General features: G+C 50.2%; 1 protein-coding gene across 3 annotated transcripts in view; it reads left to right on the top strand.

Moving 5' to 3' along the window:
• LTBP2 (latent transforming growth factor beta binding protein 2) overlaps positions 1-18,153 on the top strand; it is a 69,368-nt gene that overhangs the window by 24,229 nt on the left and 26,986 nt on the right. For all 3 annotated transcript variants that reach the window (XM_069017885.1, XM_069017884.1, XM_069017883.1), the window contains exons 4-8: positions 5,327-5,508; positions 6,933-7,103; positions 8,681-8,881; positions 9,219-9,487; positions 11,021-11,123. In XM_069017885.1, coding sequence (XP_068873986.1) covers positions 5,327-5,508; positions 6,933-7,103; positions 8,681-8,881; positions 9,219-9,487; positions 11,021-11,123 — 926 coding nt within the window. The remainder of the gene's footprint in view (positions 1-5,326; positions 5,509-6,932; positions 7,104-8,680; positions 8,882-9,218; positions 9,488-11,020; positions 11,124-18,153) is intronic.

The following is an 18,153-nucleotide window of genomic DNA, read 5'->3' as shown; positions in this document are numbered from 1 at the left end:
GAAAGACTGAGGTGTTGCTGCTGGGGAGAGGGAAGTGCTTTGAAGAGTTTGCCACCTTTGCCTCCAGCTCCAAGGAGGCTGCCTGGTGTTAAGTCACTAAGAGAACAGTTTGCCCACCTGTATTCCCTCTGGCTTTTGCTTACCCAGAGAACTATGATCATCAGAAGTGATCAGAGATTTGAAAAGGCTTTCTATATACAGTGGGTTAGGAAAACAGTATAGTTTTCTGGATGCCTTGGTCTCAGTGATTTAGACTTGGTTGTTGTGATTCTGCATATCTAATCTTGGAATTGCAGGCTTTAAAAAAAACCCCTGCAGTTGATTCAGAAAACAGAGATCCTCCTATCCATCTGTGCAGTTGCTGGGAGTCTGCCAGCTCAGTCCTCAGTGGAGTGACAGGAAATCACTCACCTGTTCTGTTCAGAGAACAGGCACCTTGTAGGTTCATCTGGGACTTGCAGGAGAGCCATGATATACAGGGCATACAATATTTTTGTACCTTCTCTACCCTGCTATGACTAAAGTAAATATAGAGCAGAGTTCAGGCGGTACCAAAATTCATTGAAAATGAAACGTTTACACACAAAAGTGCTATGGTGATGTGTGGATCCCTTGCTGAATAAAATACAGGTGTTATTTGGGTCCTGCAGGGATATGTAGCACTAGAACATAGGGGACCCGACCTCCCTTAGTTCTCTTGACTTCTAGCATATGTCCTCAGGCTTATAGGGAGTACAGGTCCTTGACCTGCACCTCAGAATATGGCAGCTAAAAGTGCTTGTTGGATAGTTTTGAACTGTTGCAGATGTGGGTCAGTCTGTCTGCACAGCTCCCTCCCATCCCAAATCTCTTAATTTTGATAAGCACCTAATACCTATAGGTATTTCCATGTGAGGGTGACTGAGGCCTCTCAGCCAGTGACCTTTCAGCTGGCTGGTAGAAATCAGCAGGAGCACACACATCCATGCTTCTGGAAGGAGAATGCTGCTCCTTCTGCCTTCCCTCCATGCCCCATGTTTTCTCCTGGACCACTGCTGCTGTGAACAGGTGGGTACTACAGGACAGCCCAGAAGGAGAAGTGTCCTAGGAGTCTGCATGCTGGTTTTGCCCCACGGGCTGTGCCTGACACAGAGGAAGTTGGCAGGAGCTCTGATGGATGAAGAGCAGAGAAACCAGCTGCTTGGCAGGCAGTTGTCTGTATAGGAAGAGACCTCTGCCTCTTTGCAGAGATCTGTGCTGGCCATGTGCCTGGCTGAAGGAGTGGAAGTGAGTAATACCATGTTTAGGGAGGCTGTAAGACTGAATGAATATGAGGCCCTGGGGTTTTAAGTGCCTGGAACATAGTGTTTGAAGAGTCAACCTCCTCTGCCTCTTCAGGGCCTCTTCTCAAGCAGGTAGAGGCATGGAGAGTGATAACACAAGCTCCACACTCTGCTGATTTGGAGCCACCCCATCTGTTTCCCATCCTCACTTTTACCCCTAGGACAGCCACACCAATGAGACAACCTGTGGCAATGCAGATCCCTGGGAACTGGCCAAGCCCTATGTTTATTAAGATCCATCAAACGGATAGGGATTGCTAATGGCTTCTGACTGGATCTGTACTGCTGTGGTGAGCTCAGGTTTATTTCCCGAGACACTTCAAGCAAGCCAGTCCCTGTCTGCCCAGCATGGACTGACTCTGAAGGTTTGGAGGGAAAAACCTCTGTTTTGTATTCCCTGACCATGAGCCAGCTGCTTGGCATGACAAATAGAGACGGAAAGATGCCTTTTGCCATTGATTTCTGTAGCCCAGGCTCGAATGGTATTACCTAACTCAGTCCACAAATCCCAGTGCTCATCTGCCTAGAATAGAACCAAATAAACAAACTAATTCAAAGCAAATCTGACCCCCCTCCCCGCCCCCCCCCCCCCCCCCCCCCCGCTTCAACTCACACTGGAATGCTTTGCCAGTGGGACCTCAGTAGGATGACTTTTCCTCAAGTATTTCAAACCATGGAGTAATGTTCCTACTCTGTTCTTCCTTTGTGAAGTTGGGGGTGCCCCTTGTAGTAAGGTCATGTAATCCCTTTTTCTTTGGAACTGAAATGCTAATGATTATTTTATTTAAAGCCCTTCACATGTTGTTGTTTTGGGGTTTTGTGGGTTTTGTTACAAAATTTGGTAATCCTGGGAATGACAAGAGATGTTCCTAAAGCCAAAGGGTGAAATTCCTTCAGGCAGGCAATGGGTAGAGCCCAGCCAAGCTCTGCTACTTGCACATAGCATGCTCCCTTTCTCCAGGGTAGACATGATGTGAGGATTTGCAAGCAGAAGAGCTTATATTTCCCTGTGTTATGCTAGCAGTCACCTTCACCCAGTGACTCTTCAGAACTCGGGGCCAGCACTAAGACAGTCACTGTTGTCTGGGGGAATGCACTTCTTTTCCTCGGCGTGCTTCCATCTCTGCAGTAAAAGACCTTGGACACCCAGCCATGTTCACCCATAGGACTATGCTTGGGACCTCTTACTGAGATCAGAGAACAAATGTGCCTGAGCTTCCAAGGCTTGGTAGCTCTCCCCTAGCCTCCCTAGAGTTTCATATGGCTTTTCCTTCCTCACTAACAAAACTAACAGTAGCACACCAGGTGACAAAGCAGTACATAACAGGCAACCAGAAGTTCCTTTTCTGGCTGCAGGGCTAAATTAGTAGCTCAGAAATGTGTGGGCAGGTCATGCCTGGCCGCCCTGGCCTTCTGGGGTAGGTGGTACTCTGCAGAATCTCAGGGGAGCTTCTGAAAGGGACTGAGGTAGAACTGAAATAAGGTTCACTTCTCTTCAGTTATTCTGGCTAGCCTTGCTGATGATTGAAAAACAAGCATTATTTGCTGTCCTCATTAGATCTTGATTTTAACAAGACAACAAATATTTTTGTCACCACACTCTCCTCTCCTGAAGAGATGGTATCAGGAGTTTGGGAATGCACCACTGAGGTTTTTTCAGAAGGAAGACAGCTATACCGCTGCATGTAGGCGTGCTTTATAGCAAGGAATCATTTGACTTCAGTTTGCTGATGTTGTTGGCTCTTTACACCTGGCGTTTTGTTCCTGTGGAGAAACCTGTGCCCTGTAATCAGAGCACCTCTTCATCTTCTTTATCCTAAATTGAAGAGATGGAATACTTCAGGTCTCTTACAGAAAGGCATTTTCACCAGCCCTCCAATTATTTTTGTCATGTCTTTTCCTGTATTCTCTCCTTTTTTTTGACATCCCTTAGAAGATGTGACCTCAGAGCTAGGATCATATTATAGCATGTATACATCCTACTGTGATGAGAACGTGTAGGGAGGCAAAAATACCTCCCTGTTCCTGCAGTGTTTCAGTGTCCTAATGTCAGGACATTGAACTGACAGTTCATATTTAATTGCTTGTCATTAGCCCCAAAATCTTTTCAGAATTGCTGTTTTCCAGGATTGTCTCCGATTATCTGCAGCTGCTGCCTGCATTCCTTCTTCCTAGAAGTGTAATCCTGCATTTGGCTCTATTAAAATCCCATGTTGCTTGGATGCATTTACCCTCCGCAGAGCTCCAAACTGCTCTGTGTGATTGCTCTGTTCTCATCACGATACACCACATTGCAAATTTTTGTGTCAGCAGCACACATTATCAATGTCGATTATATGTTTATTTCGAAATAAAAATATTTATTTCCAGATGAAATTCTTGACTCATGCCAGGCCTCATACTGATCACCCTGGAACCCATCTAATACCCTCCCCAGGGACAACTACTTCTTGTGTTCTGTTACACAGCCAGTTTGTTATTAATTTTGCATGTGCCTGATTGACATCGTACTGCCCTGTTTATTTTTTTATTGAAATAGCATAGGCTCTCAGCTTGTCAGTGTGCATGTGTCTAATTGTCTCAAATTACGAAAATGGACTCCTTTGACAAGAGTGGTTCTTCACAGACCTCCTTGACTTGACCTCACTTTGTATTCCTTTTGTTTGGTTCCCAATTAATTGACCTGTGCGTCATCTTTTCCATTGTTCAAGGCTGATTTCGGGCTCGCTGGCTGACAGTTACCTTGTATGTTGTTCTTGACCTGCTTGAATACCAGCACAGCATGAGCTCCCTTTCCGTCTCCCCAGATCTTATTGTTATTCCAAGCTATCCAAGGAATGTCTGCAAGGCAGAGCTGCTGTCAGCCAACTCTCATTGAATCATCCAGTCCTGTTTGGTTTAGAAATTTGTGTTCCCTGTAGACAGTGTAACACGTCTCCTGTGCTGACTGTGACAGGGAAGATGGTAAAAACCACAGAATGGGATAGGCCTCTCTGGGCACTTCAGTGGGAAGTGCCACTCTTTGCCTCAGCCATGTAGTCAGAGATGGAGGTGTTGGACAGGGTATGCAGAAGAGTTGTCGGAAGTTCAGTTACAGAGTCATCCAAGGCTGGCACTTTCAAAGAAACCCAAGGAGCATGTGGGCAGCCAACCTGTTGTGGCCCTTGGCTGTACTAAGCCTTTTCCCTTGCAGCTGGTGCAGGTGAGAGTGAGATACATTTGTTGGAAAGCAGAGTGCCCTCTTGGAGGCTTAGTGCTGCAATCAGTAAAAGGAAATGGGAGCAAGTGCAGTAGATCAAGATCTTTAACACAAAGAGCTCTGTCTTGTGGTTTACATGGCTTTATAAAGGAGAGTGTATGAAGTGTGACCTTGAGAGCTGGATGCCTTCTCCATGCTTAGTCCTCAGCGAGCACCAAAAGTCATAAATGCAGTTAGTGCAGAAAGTCGTAACTGCACCTACAGACTTGAGTTCTTGGTCATTCTCTCTTGTTTGTGACTCTCATGGGCGGAGTCTTGTGTATTTGCTTGGTCTGGCCTCTTCTCTGACTGTCTTACTGTGCTTTTAGTGCTCATTTGGGGCTGGGAAGGCAGGTCCTGAGAAAACTTCCACCATAAGAACAAGTGTATTGGGAGCTGCTTATGTTTGCTATGGTCAAGGAACAGACCTTGAGTGTGATGGGCAGGCAGAGGTTCTTCAAGGCAGCTGAAACAGCCCTATGGAAGGACATCTTGATGTGATGGTACAGAGAGGGTGTCTTGGTGAATAGTGTGTCCTGCCAGGCTCAGGACATGGGGCATGGTTCCTAGAGGGAAACAAGTGCCATGGGAATGACTGAAAGCAGGGGAGGAGTGGGATCCTGCTCAGGTAGACAAAGCTCTGTGTCCAGGTGGCATCTTGGGCAGCACAGCAGTGAAGGTTGCTGCAAGATACTTTGGTGGACAGGCACTGTAGGTCAGTGCAGGCACTCGTGAAGAATATTGGTTCACTTTTTCTCTTCCACAGGATTCAGAGCAGAATTGGCTCTCCTGTCTCCCCTCAGCACACAGGGTCATCAAGGACTGTCCGGCGCTACCCAGCCAGCAATGGCCAGCTCACCTCTAATGCACTCCCCAATGGGAATGGATATGAGCAGAGCAGCTCTGGCCCACATGCTGTTTCCCAGGAGCACACCTTGTCTGCAAAGGGTAAGGCCTCCAGGGCTGCCACTTTTTTGGAGCTTCTTGTTGGGGTGTCATGGGAAAGGGCAACACTTTCACTGGGGATCCCCAAGAAACCATGGACTCCCAGGACCATGCTGCTCAGTGGGATGAAAAGGAAAGGTCAGCATGGGCATTGCTGGGCTTGGCAAAGAGAAGAGCCCTACTGAAGGAGGACACATCAGGGGAGCAAAATGTGGATGGCTTGAGACAGGAGCCAGAGGATATGACAATTGCATCTCAGAGATGTTGAACATCACTCTGGCACAATGCCCTGAAGGGGAATTGCTTCACTCTGTAGGAATGGTGTCTCCCAGCTTACTTCTCAGTCTGAGCAGCCCTTGATTGTGCAACCAGTATCTATTTCGTCCCTTTGGCTGCTGCCTTGATGTCTTCTGACATGAGCAGGGATTAGGCCAGGCTGCTGGGACGTGCAGATGCAGAGCCTCAATGCTTTCCCAACTAGGACAGGTGCAAGTTGTCTTCTGCAGCTTGGCTTCCTCCTGAAGCCGTGATTCCCCAAAGAGGCACCATGTGGCATCTCAGCCCCTATGAGTAGGACATGAACCTACATCGTGGTTGAAGCTGTAATCTGAAATTGGTGATTGAAACAGGGAGCGGGGTGAGCACAGCAAGGGCAGCACATGACTGTCTCATTGGGGTGGGATGGAAGGCCCTGGTGTCAGGCCAGCTGGTTACACAATAGTTCTGTCTGTTGACCATTTTCCACAAGACCACAAGAGCTCTGAGTGTGATTTCCCATCGTATCTAGTGTGAGGATGGTGAAGGACCAGAAGAGGACCACAAATAACTCAGGAGGTCAGGGGACACTTGTAGGGAGGCAATGGTTTCCTTAAGACCTGATGCTCTCTTTTATGGATGCCAATGCATTCATGTGGGAAGACTTCCAGAGGTTTAAGAGCAGCCAGTCTTCCAACTACTGATGTGGCTGGAGAGGGAATATTGCTTAAAGCAAAAAACTCCCTTTATGATGAAGTTAGTACATGTGTGTCCCTGCACACTGTTATGCCACTCCAACTGGGCAGGCAGAGCATGCTGCTTGCTACTGTTCATGTGTTGACAAACTCTTACAGATGCTAGAGCAGAAAACATGTAGAGTGAGCAAGGGGCGAGGAGAGACAGGATCACAGAATCACAGAATCAGCTAGGTTGGAAAAGACCTTTAAAATCGAGTACAGCCTATGACCTAACACCACCTTCTCAATTAGGCCATGGCACTAAGTGCCACATGCAGTCTTTCCTTAAACACCTCCAGGGATGGTGACTCCACCACCCTGGGGAGGGACATAGACCCCTCTTTGCTCTGGGGATGCTTTGGAGCTTGAGCTGAGAATTACAGCTCCCTTGGCCTGGAGATGCTGTTTCCACTTAGCACTCTTTTTCTTTTGTAGGGGCCAACCTGACAGAGAAGATTAGGAAGATAAAAATTGTCTTCACACCCACCATCTGCAAACAGACGTGCCAGAGTGGGCGCTGCTACAACAGCTGCGAGAAAGGAGACACCACCACTCTCTATAGCCAAGGGGGACATGACCACGATCCCAAATCTGGCTTCCGCATCTGTGAGCACCCCTATGCCCTCCACCTACTTTCTTGCCTGCTTCCTCTCTCTACTCTTCCTGCTTTTCCTGACTCTACAGACTAAGGGCTTCGGCTGCTATAGGGAGGGAAGCAATGGCTTCTCTCAGTGTCTTCTGGAAGATGTCTTCTGGGGTCTTTGGGGCTTACTCCCTCTCTGGGGGAGGAAGACAGACTTCGCCTCATTGCTCTTTCCTGGGCAAGCAACTCCTGTTTCCATCTCACCCCGGGTAGAGGGGATGTGTGTTTTTGAGTCAGGCCTGCAGCCAAGCCTCACCACCCCCTTCTTCTCAGAGCCAGCTCGCTGCTTTAGTTGGCATCCAGTCTTGGGGCTGACTTTCATCACCTAATTTCCTCCTGTTCTCTCCTTTCACTCACATGGCAGCCAGGAGAGCTGGCTGCAGGTTGCAAACTGTTCTTATAAACAGGGCCTGCTGAAACCACTGCTCACCTTTCAGAGCCACTGGGATTGCTCATCAAGTCACTGGGATATCCAGCTGTGATATGGGTTGGTCACATTGTCTTGGAGCCAGCTGGTGGGAGCAACATGCTGGACTTGTTGGGACTTGTCCTCTGAGTGCCTCTGTATCACTCAAATTTTCCTAACACTGAGAGAATGAAAAGCCTTGCTCTTGTGGACACTGATGGAAGATGGTGTTCACAGCAATTTCTGCCTAGGTCCCAGTCCAAAAATGTGTCTCCTCCCCCAAAACTGGGTGCTGGGCTTGAGCAGATGAACTTGAAACAGGATGGGTGTTCATCCCCTGGAATGAACCTGACAAGCCATCCAGGAATGTGGAGCAGCAGTGTCTCCTCCCACAATGAAATGAGTCAGATAATCTGTCAAGAAATCCCATGCATTGCTTGAGTGTAGTTCACACTGAGATGGTATGGTTGCTCCAAGCATCTGGTGAGGTCAGGAAGGACATGACTTTGGTTTCATCTGTGTATGCTTTTTCTGAGCCTGTGCAGATGAATTGCTCCTGATTCTTTTGTCCCACTCCACACTTTTCCCACTTGAACTGCTGGCAGGGCCAGGGCTGGATGTGAGACAGGCTCTGAGGATGTGGCTCTCTGCCTGCTCTCTCCATCTGCCTCTCTCATCCTGCTGAGTTCCCTTCTGGGCTAGGAGTAAAAACCCTGCCAAGTGGGGAGGGGGCGATGCAGAAGTGAAGAAATTGGGCAGACTTGGCTACACATGGCTGCCATAGCTCCTGACCCACTCCAAGAGATCCTGCTGTGTCAGTAACACCACTTTGGCAGCCCCCCAGGACATGGGTGCCCCAGCCTGGCTGTGGCCCCAGAGCCCAAGGGAGAGTTCATCTTCTTCAACCCATGACTCCAGGTGTGAGCAGAGCTTGGAGAAGATGGTGTTGCCCAGCAGGGAGCCGAGCCTGCCTCCAGGCTGCAAGTGCTGACCCCAGCCCAGTGCTGGGCCTGGTCCTTGGGACATCATGGGGTTATTGCTGTCCAGGTCCAGCTGCCTGGCGTCCCTCAGCTGCCCTTGGCTAGAGCCAGTGTCTCAGTTCCTCCTCTAAGCAGACCTCTCTTTGCCTTGCAGACTTCTGTCAGATTCCCTGCCTGAATGGAGGGCGCTGCGTGGGCCGGGATGAATGCTGGTGCCCCTCCAACTCCACAGGGAAGTTTTGCCACCTGCCAGCTCCCTCTCTGGAAAAGAAGCAAGGAGGGAGAGGCCCAAAGACCCCAGCTGGCAGCTCCATGAAGCACTCCACATACACTCTACCCTTGTCCAACCAGCTGGGTGAGCATGGCCAGTGGCTCCAGACCCCATATTTTACTCCTACTTGTGTGCTCCTCAGATCTTTTTTAACAGGCCTGAGGAGGCCACTACCTCCTTGTGCTTGCTGTTTCAGGCCAGGTTGTTAGAAAGGAAGTTTCCCTAGTTTCTTGTGGAGGTTTTGGTAGGTTTGTCCTGTTTTTGGGACAGACAAATACTTTCTCTTAGATGCAGTCTTCCTCTAGATTTCCTGGTGGGTTCAGTCTACCTCTCCTCCCTTGTGACTTTGTTCATGATGATACTCTTTGGGTGCCAAATTGTTGCCAGATTGTCATAAATGTGGTGTAAACTCATCTTCCAGCTTCCCTAAACCCTTCTCTGGTGAATGTCCACATCAACCACCCTCCAGAAGCCACCGTGCAGATTCACCAGGTGGCCAGGGTGCGGGGTGATGCTGAGGTGTCGGAGGAAAACAGTGTGGAGGCAGTCCTGGTGCCTCAGCTGGCTGCTGTGCCCTGGTACACCTATGCCCATGGGAATGGCAACAGCATTGCCACTGAGAGCAGACAGCAACAGCAGAGAGCCCTGGGGCTGCTGGGGAGGTGCTTTCGGGAGGCTCTCCATGGGCAGGTAAGAGGTCATCTATCAAGCGCTGGAGTATTTCTTGTTTTGGGGTAGGGGAGCATTGGCTTTCAGGGTGTGGGGGGTGGCTTTTTTCTGTGAAGCTGTTCAGCGTCAGCATGGGCATCATGCAGATGCCATGGGCAGCAATGTGTTACTACTTGGGAAGAAAAAAAATTCCTTGCTTTGATCAAACAGACACCTCACTGCCTTGCCCTGACCAGGCTGTGCCCTGGGGCAGCACAGCCCAGACTTGATGGCTTTCACACACAGTCTGGTTTTAAAAGGGTGCCCTATTTATAGCAACATTTACAGCCATGCTCCACAATTATTGTAGGAAACGTATAAAACATAGGAAAATTCCTTTCCCTCTCAGACGATAAATGGAAGTCTGATTTCCATGGAACGATGCCTTCCTGGAGAGCTCGACTGGGGCTTGGGAAGCAAATGCACGTGAGGGACTTTCTCACCCCTGTCCCACAGTCATCGTAATTTCTTATTTTGTCTTTCCCCACGTTTCTCTTGCATCACTGGAAAAGCATTGGAGGTTTTTGGCACCCACAGGAACACCTGTGAGCTCCCCCAGAGCAGTTCGTGCTCAGAGAGACCCCCAACCTGGCAGTCTGGGACTCAGCCCTGTTACCACTGCTCCCCAGCCTTTTCGGGGGAGGGCTACTCCCAGTTCCCATCCCATCCTTCAGTCACTCCCATCCAAGTCGTTTCTAGCAGGAAATATTCTTAGCCATTCTCTAGTGCAAAAATAAATGAAATCAGAACCTGGGGCTGGAAAAGTCCTGCTTCTCTGTGGGGAGATGGCAGTGCTGTGACCATAGGAGCAGAAGATGATGATGTATGGAGATGCTCATGGATGCCTGGAGAGGCTGTAAGAGATGCTCTAGGTGCAGCAGGGGGTACCCTTGCTATGCTCACACCTCACCCAGCTGGGGTGATGCCGTGCCTGGGAGAGGGTGAGGAGTTCGGCGGGGAGCGCCTGCCTCTCCCCGTGCAGCCACAGCCGAGCCGATCGGTATGCGAGTGCTGGGCAGGCGGCCACGCGTGCCTGGCCGGGGGCCAGCTCCAGCCTGTGGGCCCAGCAGCTCCGCTCTAATGGGGAAGCCTGTAATCCAGAGTGCCTTGCCGAGAGTGGGGGGAAAGAGAGACTCATTCAGCAGAGGAAAGTGCCTGACAACAAGCTCCCCGCCAGGCTGGAGTGGTGCACCCATATCACAGGCTAATCAGCCAGGCAAGGGGCTGATTCTGGGGCTTTGCCAGGTGATATCATCTCTGGTTCATCTGTGCTCTGTTTGATGGCCCCTTCCCCTCTGAAGGGTGCAGTCAAGGGAGGTTCTCTCTGCAGAACTTTTTACTATCTTAATCCACATCCCCAGTTCCACTGTGTCCCAGTGGGGAACTGTGCCAAGAGGGCTGTGCCAGCCTCTGCCCCCAGACAGTTGTTCCCTGCGCTGGCTCTGCTGCTACTGTACCAGCTGGGCACGTTTCCTCTGCATCCCACAGCAGCCTGATCTGCTCCTCTCTCCACAGTGCACCAACCCCCTGCCAGGGCTAACCAAGCTGGAGGACTGCTGCGGCAGTGTGGGGCTCTTTTGGGGCGTGGACCAGTGCCTGGCCTGTCCCCCCCGGCCAGGTGAGTACTGCTGCTGGCCAGGAGCCAGAACAATGTGAGGGACAGCCTGCACCCTCGACGAGCAAAAATGATTTGGCTGCCTCGTGTAGATGAGGCAGGGAGCAGAGCTGTGGGTCGTGACACATGGCTCTCCTTGGCCCAAGGTCCTTGGGGATGGGCAGCATGTCCCAGGTGAGTGCAGGGTCATGCCAGCTGCTGCCCCAACCCACCAGGGAACAGTGCTCTGGGTTGGCTGCTGGGCCCAGGCTCATGTGGCCAACGGTTCCCACCATGCTAGCCCCATTCAGAGGGAGAAACAGGAAAAAAGCAGCCGTGGTTTTAGGAGGTGCAGTTCTAGGTTGGAGGAGGAGGCTGCAGACTTAGCCCTATAGAGTTACGGGCTTGCTCTGGGCCCAACACGGGTTTGGCAGGGGCTCTGGAAATAACACTACATCAAACAATTGGCAGGAGCCCACCCGGGGTCCGTTCCAGGGGCATGGGCGTCCAGCTCTGTTTCTGCTGCACTTGGGAGCTGGACAGACTGATCCAGCAGGAGATGGGGATTCCTCATCTGCTCTGCTCAAGGTGCTTCATGATGAGCATGGGCCTTTGCACCATGGCCCCATCCTGTGTTGCAGTGGAGAGGCCATGCAGGACTCCTGGCTGGAGGGGAGGCAGGCTCCAGCATCCAGTGCTGACTGGGTGTGGTGCAGGGCAAGGTGCACTCATCTAGTGGAATGTGGGCAGGGAGCTGCTCACCTCTTCCCTGCCTGCCTGCCTGCCTGCCTGCTCCCATTCATTGCTGCCTGGCTGCTCAATCACATCCCTTCACTGGATCAAAGAACTAAAGAAAACAGACCTCATGGTTCAGGAGACCTGACTCCTCAATAGAATGTAGGTATCCAAGGTGGCAGGTTTTGCAAGCAAGTGTGGTGTTGGTGACTTCTAGCTCTGCCCAGAGGTTTTCCTGCTCGCTTACACGCACATTCCCAAGAGCTGAATTTGTGTCTCATTATCCTCCCTCCATTCGATTCCTCCTCAGCCAGGGGCAGGGCTGACTGGAGCCAAATTCCTTGCAATCACAGACGAGGTTGTCAGCATCCTGGAACCCAGTCCAGATCTTTGGAGCTCTGATTGCTGTCATCTTCCCAAGCTGCATGGCTGTGCTATGGCCTCAGCCATGCTACTGCTTGCCTGCCCTCATCCATGTGCTAGCCCCAAAGAAGTCTTGGGCATATATGTTGTGGGGGGATGACCCTGGGGTCTGCAGGTTCAGTACCGACAAGGAAATGCCCCACACAGGCCTCAGCCCCTCTTCTTTGTCCCTGACCTTCACAACCCCAGTCACGGCTTTCTCTTCCCCATCCCAGAGCAGTCTCCCTGTTTCTTACCCGTCTTTCTGTGATCCCTCCATTAGAAAACAGAGGGGCTGCTTAATACTTCAGTTAGGCTGCAGATTGCTGCAAAAACTCTGCACCTCCCTTCTCATTCTCCGTGCCAGGATGCAAGGTGATTGTAGAGAATGCAGCCAGAGCTGCAGCAGTGATTTGCTCTGTTGGACTTAGAGCTTCAAAATGTGTCTAATCACAGGCTTCTAAGATGTGAAAACAGACACAAAACATCCCCATGTGCTCCTTGCAGTCAGCCAGCCAGTAGAGCAAATGCAGTTAGGAAATGACTCCTAGCTGCCAGCAGGTTCCACAGCTCACAGCTCAACACATGCCCTGTGTCCTGGCAGCAGTTGCAACTCAAGGCAAGTTGTCACTGCTGGTCTTCACTGAGTGGACAGATGCTTGTCTGGCTTTGTTTTCAGATTAATTCCAGGGATATATGAAAAATGTATCCCTGTGGGTCTTTTGTATTCCTGTGCCACAAGAAATTCCCTCTGGCTCTGGGTGATGAAGTTCCTCCTTGGAGACTTAATGGCTCTTGTGATTTTGGCCCTAATTCAGGCTAGTTGAAGGAGCCATTTTCATCCTGTTCAATGGTATACACGTATCTTCCTGCTTTGGCTACCTCTGGTGCAAGGAGCTGTAAGGCAGACACATGATGGAGGCAGCCTAAGAGAGCCCAGTTGTTGTGGAGTGAGAAGCTCAGGTGCCTTTCTCTGGGATGTTGTCTTCACATGCAAGGTATCTGACCCCAGAGGGGAGTCAGGGAAACAGTCCCTTCTCAGTGACCTTACTTCTTTAACAGAGCCTCCAAGCACTGTGACCACTCACTGCCTTGTGCCTTGTCTGCCAGGGTTTCCAGTTCCATGCTAGTGTGAAGGCATTGTTCCACGTACTTCCTGCCTGTAGACCACATCCCACACTCACATTCCTTCTGCCTTCTGGTCTTGCTGGCCTGTGTTGTGCTCACTCAAAGTCACTGGGCTGTAGTTCAGTGATCTGGTGTCTCGTGCACAGAGATAACATGTTCAGTGTATGTTTCCAGCTTTCTTCTTAGCACTGTGATCTTCAGAGAGAACTCCTTGCTCTCATGTCTCCTGGGGAAGCATGCACCAGAGCAGACTTGACAGCATTGGGAATTTAATTCCAGCAACTAGAGACAGAAATGGCAGAAGCTAGTTCAGTGTAAACACTTACAAACGTACAGAAGTGCAGCCAGGCAAGAGCTAGACAAATGGGGAACTTGTTTGGATTGACTGTCTGCCCGAGACACTGATTGTTAGTAGAGTCTGGATACGTCCGGATGTCTCCATCGTCTGCAGCTTTCATGTTTGGTACGTGTTTGTGTGCGGAAAGACATCAGAGAAGAAGAATAGGAGGCAGGCATCTGTCTGAGCAAACTTACCATGACCAATCCTCGCTATTTTTTATGTTTTGCTCAGCATCAGAAAAGCCAAGGCACTCAAATGCTTTGTCTGCATCCTAATGAGACCATGTTAAAAGCTGAGTTCAAAATTAAGGGCTGACCTGGCCAAGAGTCTCTGTGAGTGTTACTTTAGTCTTAGAGATTTCCTTAAGCTGTGCTTGGACTGTATGGTTTGCTGCTGGGGGGCTGTACATTGTTAAGCCTCTTCAGAGAAGTGGGCACAGAGATGGGTGTTCAAGCAGCCTACAGTAGAAGTTCCTGGGAGCTGCCGTTGCTCATGCAAGTGAGAACTAAAGATAAGACCCCCATGATGCATCAGAGGCAGCCCTGGGAGAAAGGGGAGAGCTGGGAGCTTGCTCCATGAGCTGTTGGAGCAAAGGCTCTTTGTTGCCTGACTCAGGAAAGAAAGAGATGAGCCAGAGGCAGGGCCCTGGAGGGTAGCAGGACACCTGCATGCTGTCATGCAGCTGCAGTCCTTCAGCTCTGGCCAGAATTTGGTGGATGAAATGTGTTGTATTGCAAGATAGGATAAATCAGATGGAGACATTCAGTGACTCTCCTGGGTCTTTAGTACTTGGAGGAAGCAATGAAGCACACACTGAAAGGCTAGAACAGAAGGGTAGGGGCAAACAGGAGCTGGAAAGTAAAACCTGGAGAAGAATGAGAGTAGGAAAAGGGAATTGGAGGCTGATGAAGCAGCTGAAGTAGAGACACTAGGATGTGGCTGAAAGGGAGCTCAGGGACCAGCATGGTAGTTGAGCATTGCTGGTGAGGAACCTGCACTGAAGCAATGTCCCGTCCCGTGGCAAGCTCAGGATGTGGGGCTAGTAGCAGGTACACTGCTGGGCAGAGCTACTCCTGCTTACCTGCCAGACCATGTGTTATTTTGGGGGATGCAGTGGTCTGTGGAAAGAATGTGTTGGAACAATGTTAAGAGATGGTCTGTGGAAATTAAACCCAATGAGACTGGAGCTACAGGTCGACACAGACCCCTTGGCAGGTGTGAATTTGGATACTGTTTTTCCCAAAGCCTTGGCCCTTCTCAGGCGCATGGTGATAAAGGAAACTGGTAGCTGAGAGTTCTGTCCAGAGGGGATCACAGCCCTGCTCTTCTACCTCCTCCCTGTCTGTGAGACCACACACCTCTGGAACAAGCAGCATTCCAGGAGAACACCTGTATCAGTGGACACCATCTCCAGTACTGCCAGAAGCTACAAGTCTCACCTTCCTGTGAAATTTGGTGGACTTTCTGGGGGTAGGAGTAAACCTGCATTTTCCAGGTCTGGAGTTTTCAGTGCCCCCTGCCCCTTATCTCCAGCTACAGTCAGCCTGAGCATGGGCTGGGCTGTGCACCCACTCGTTGTGCTCACTGCAGATCTTCCTGGGCTGCTTTCTCTCCTCGTATGGGTTTTAACTGCATTAAGAAACAAGTCTTTGAAGGCTATTGTTTTGTTTTTATTCCCACTCCACGTGTTTTTTCAAGTTTTTTGTCCTAGAGAAAAGTCTGAATTTCACTGGAAAGTTGGATCTTGTAATGTCTGGCTTGGCATCCGCAGCACTCTCTAACAGACCTCCCACTGTGAGAGGGGTGGCAGCTCACCCATGCAGCCGTCATCGTCAGAAATGCTGAGTGGCTCTGCAAGCCTCACACCCCCCTGCGCTGTGCCTGCAGGCATTGAAACAGCCATGGCAAGCCCCTTGAAAATCAACCCCCTGGTCTGCTCCTGTGAACAGATGGGGTAGGACAGAGGAAAAAAAACCTTGGATATATGGGAAGGAGGGTACGGAGGCCACTTGTTACCATGTGCCACAGGGAGTCTGTGCAGAACGGTACGGAAAGGCTGGAGGTGGGGAAAGAAGCAGAAACCTGGCAAGGTTGTGCCAGTACCACAGAAAGCAATGCTTGACCTGGGAACGCACAGCATTTGCTCATCATACACGTACAGCATTGTCGTATCAGCACACTGCAGCACAGTGTTACAAAACTGGGGGTTTTTAGGTACAAGGTATCTTGTTGCAGTTGGAAGCCACCTTGAGAGCAGAATGAGGATCTCTCTGTTGAAATACCCAATGTCAAAAAGGAATTATCAGAGTTTTTTTTCCTTTAAGCATCTTTTGCACCTTGAAGATCTTTACTGGTCATGAGTAGAGCCAGAGGACGTAGTTTTATATCACACATGTGGCACTGCATGCCCTCCCCACTGCTATTACCATAACCCTTGCTGGGGCATTGGAGGAAGTCTTGCTGGAGCCTGCTTACAACAGACCATCCAGAGGAGAGCAGTCATGACAGACCTGAACAGAAGGATTTGTGTCTTTGCCTCTTGTCCATTCTGCCTCAGAACTCAGCTTATCCCCATAGCCACAGCCTACTTCTGGGTGTGGCACCTCTAATACATCTCTGGAGGCTGCTGTGGGGTCCAAGCTGCTCTGCTCTTCTGCCAGTGAGCTCAGCAGCTCAAGTCCTCTCTGCAGTGGAGGCTGATCTTTTCTACTTCACACTAAACCAGACTGAGGCTTGACTGAGTCCACCATCCCCATTTATCCAGGTGTCACAAGACCATTCACTCTGGCTCCTTTCACCTCCCAGGTGCTGGAAAACCTAGAACTAGCAGAAGCACCACAGCTACCCTCAAGGTTTCTCAGTTTCTTCAGTATGGTAGATGGAAAGAGTCAAAATAAATGGGCTAGCTTTGGGAAACTGGCATTTCCTCACTTCTCATCTGACCACAGGCTTGCTTTTTCCCCTTTTAACAGTGATATTGTATGGACTAATGTAATGTATTATCTCATCCAACAAACACTGCCTCATTCACACCCTTGTGGCTACCATCACTGGGAGAAGTTTTCCACTTCACCACCACCCTGAGCTTCTCCAGATGTGTTTGGGGAGCCAGGGCCCTTGGGTAAAATCTCTTCTCCTGGGAAATGATGAAAAATTAGCCTAATTGCTTAAAGATCATCCTGCCAGGCTCCAAAATCCCTCCACCCGATTTCCTTTCATATTATGCTCTACTTGAGTATTTTTCTAGCTGGGGACAAAGGTTCTGGGGGGAGTCCTGGGCTGTGGCTGCTTCGCACTCACCTCCTTTCTGAGCCTGTGAGCTTATTGCACTCTTGCTCCTTTGTATGAGCCCAGCCCTGACAGGGATGCCCGGTGCCTGCAGAGCTTGCAGAGAGCTAGAGGAAGCAGTGAGGAGAGCCAAGAGGGACTCCTAATGTGCAGCTACCTGGTGACCACATTGGCTTGGCACAGCATCCGCAGGGCTGAAGTGCCCAGGAGGCAAGGCTCTGAAATCACCCTCTTGAATCAGGAACCAGGGCTCCCTGCCCTCAGCAAGCCTGAAATCTGTCTGCCTGACAGATGCAACTCAGCTGCTCCATCCCTAGCCTTAGGCTCTGGGAGAACCCTTCCTGGAGAGAGTGTAGACAGACACAGGAGACTGGGGCCTCTTCAGCTCTGAATGCTGACAGATTTCTGCCCTCTCTGATCACTAGATCAGCTTTTTCCCTTTGGTGGGTTCCAGAGGAATAGCCTCCTACTAGCTGCATAAGAGAAGGCTGGATGCTGATCCTCTTTGCAGTCTAGGTGTCCTAGACTGTTTTTTTCAGGGGGTTTTGGCCATCTCTGTTGTAGTTCAGCAACATTTGAGCTTGTGGAAGGAAATAGTCCTCTACTCAAGAAACCAAGCACAAAGCTGAGAGTTAATAGCTTACATCCTCCTGCAGCCACACACTGTCTTCCCTCGTGGACAGGTCCTGGCAGAAAGAGAGCAGCCTCCATCCAATACTTCAAAAATGTCTTGGTTCTCCTTGGTACAGAGAGATCTGCTCACATTACATTACAGTTATTCTTGCCAGGGAACAAGGGTTTCTTTGCAGAGTTAAGACATTTGTCTGTAGCTTCACAAGTGATTTGCTAAAGTAGTGAGCTGGTTTCTGCAAACCGGAGTTTTATAAGTGCTAAGGTGGCACAGACCTGCAATTCATCTGCCCATCACTGGCATTTTCTGCCTTGCTGTCTCCCCAGCAGCATCTGGTGGAGGGATGCTGCAGAATCTGTTTCTCCACAAAGGCTCTTCAGAGGAGGTGCATGGCTCTGACACGTCATCACTGTTTGATCTCCAGCACGCTTGGCTTCCGCTCAGAGGGCTTGCACATAACAATGGTGCTTCATTTGAGTGTCTGTTATCACATTGTGCTGAGGCTGACAGATGCTTCCAAGCACAGTTAA

Source organism: Aphelocoma coerulescens, chromosome 5 (assembly GCF_041296385.1).
Source record: "Aphelocoma coerulescens isolate FSJ_1873_10779 chromosome 5, UR_Acoe_1.0, whole genome shotgun sequence".
NCBI lineage: Eukaryota > Metazoa > Chordata > Aves > Passeriformes > Corvidae > Aphelocoma > Aphelocoma coerulescens.
The sequence above is the reverse complement of the archived record's forward strand: the minus strand, read 5'-3'. Positions and strand labels throughout refer to the sequence as shown.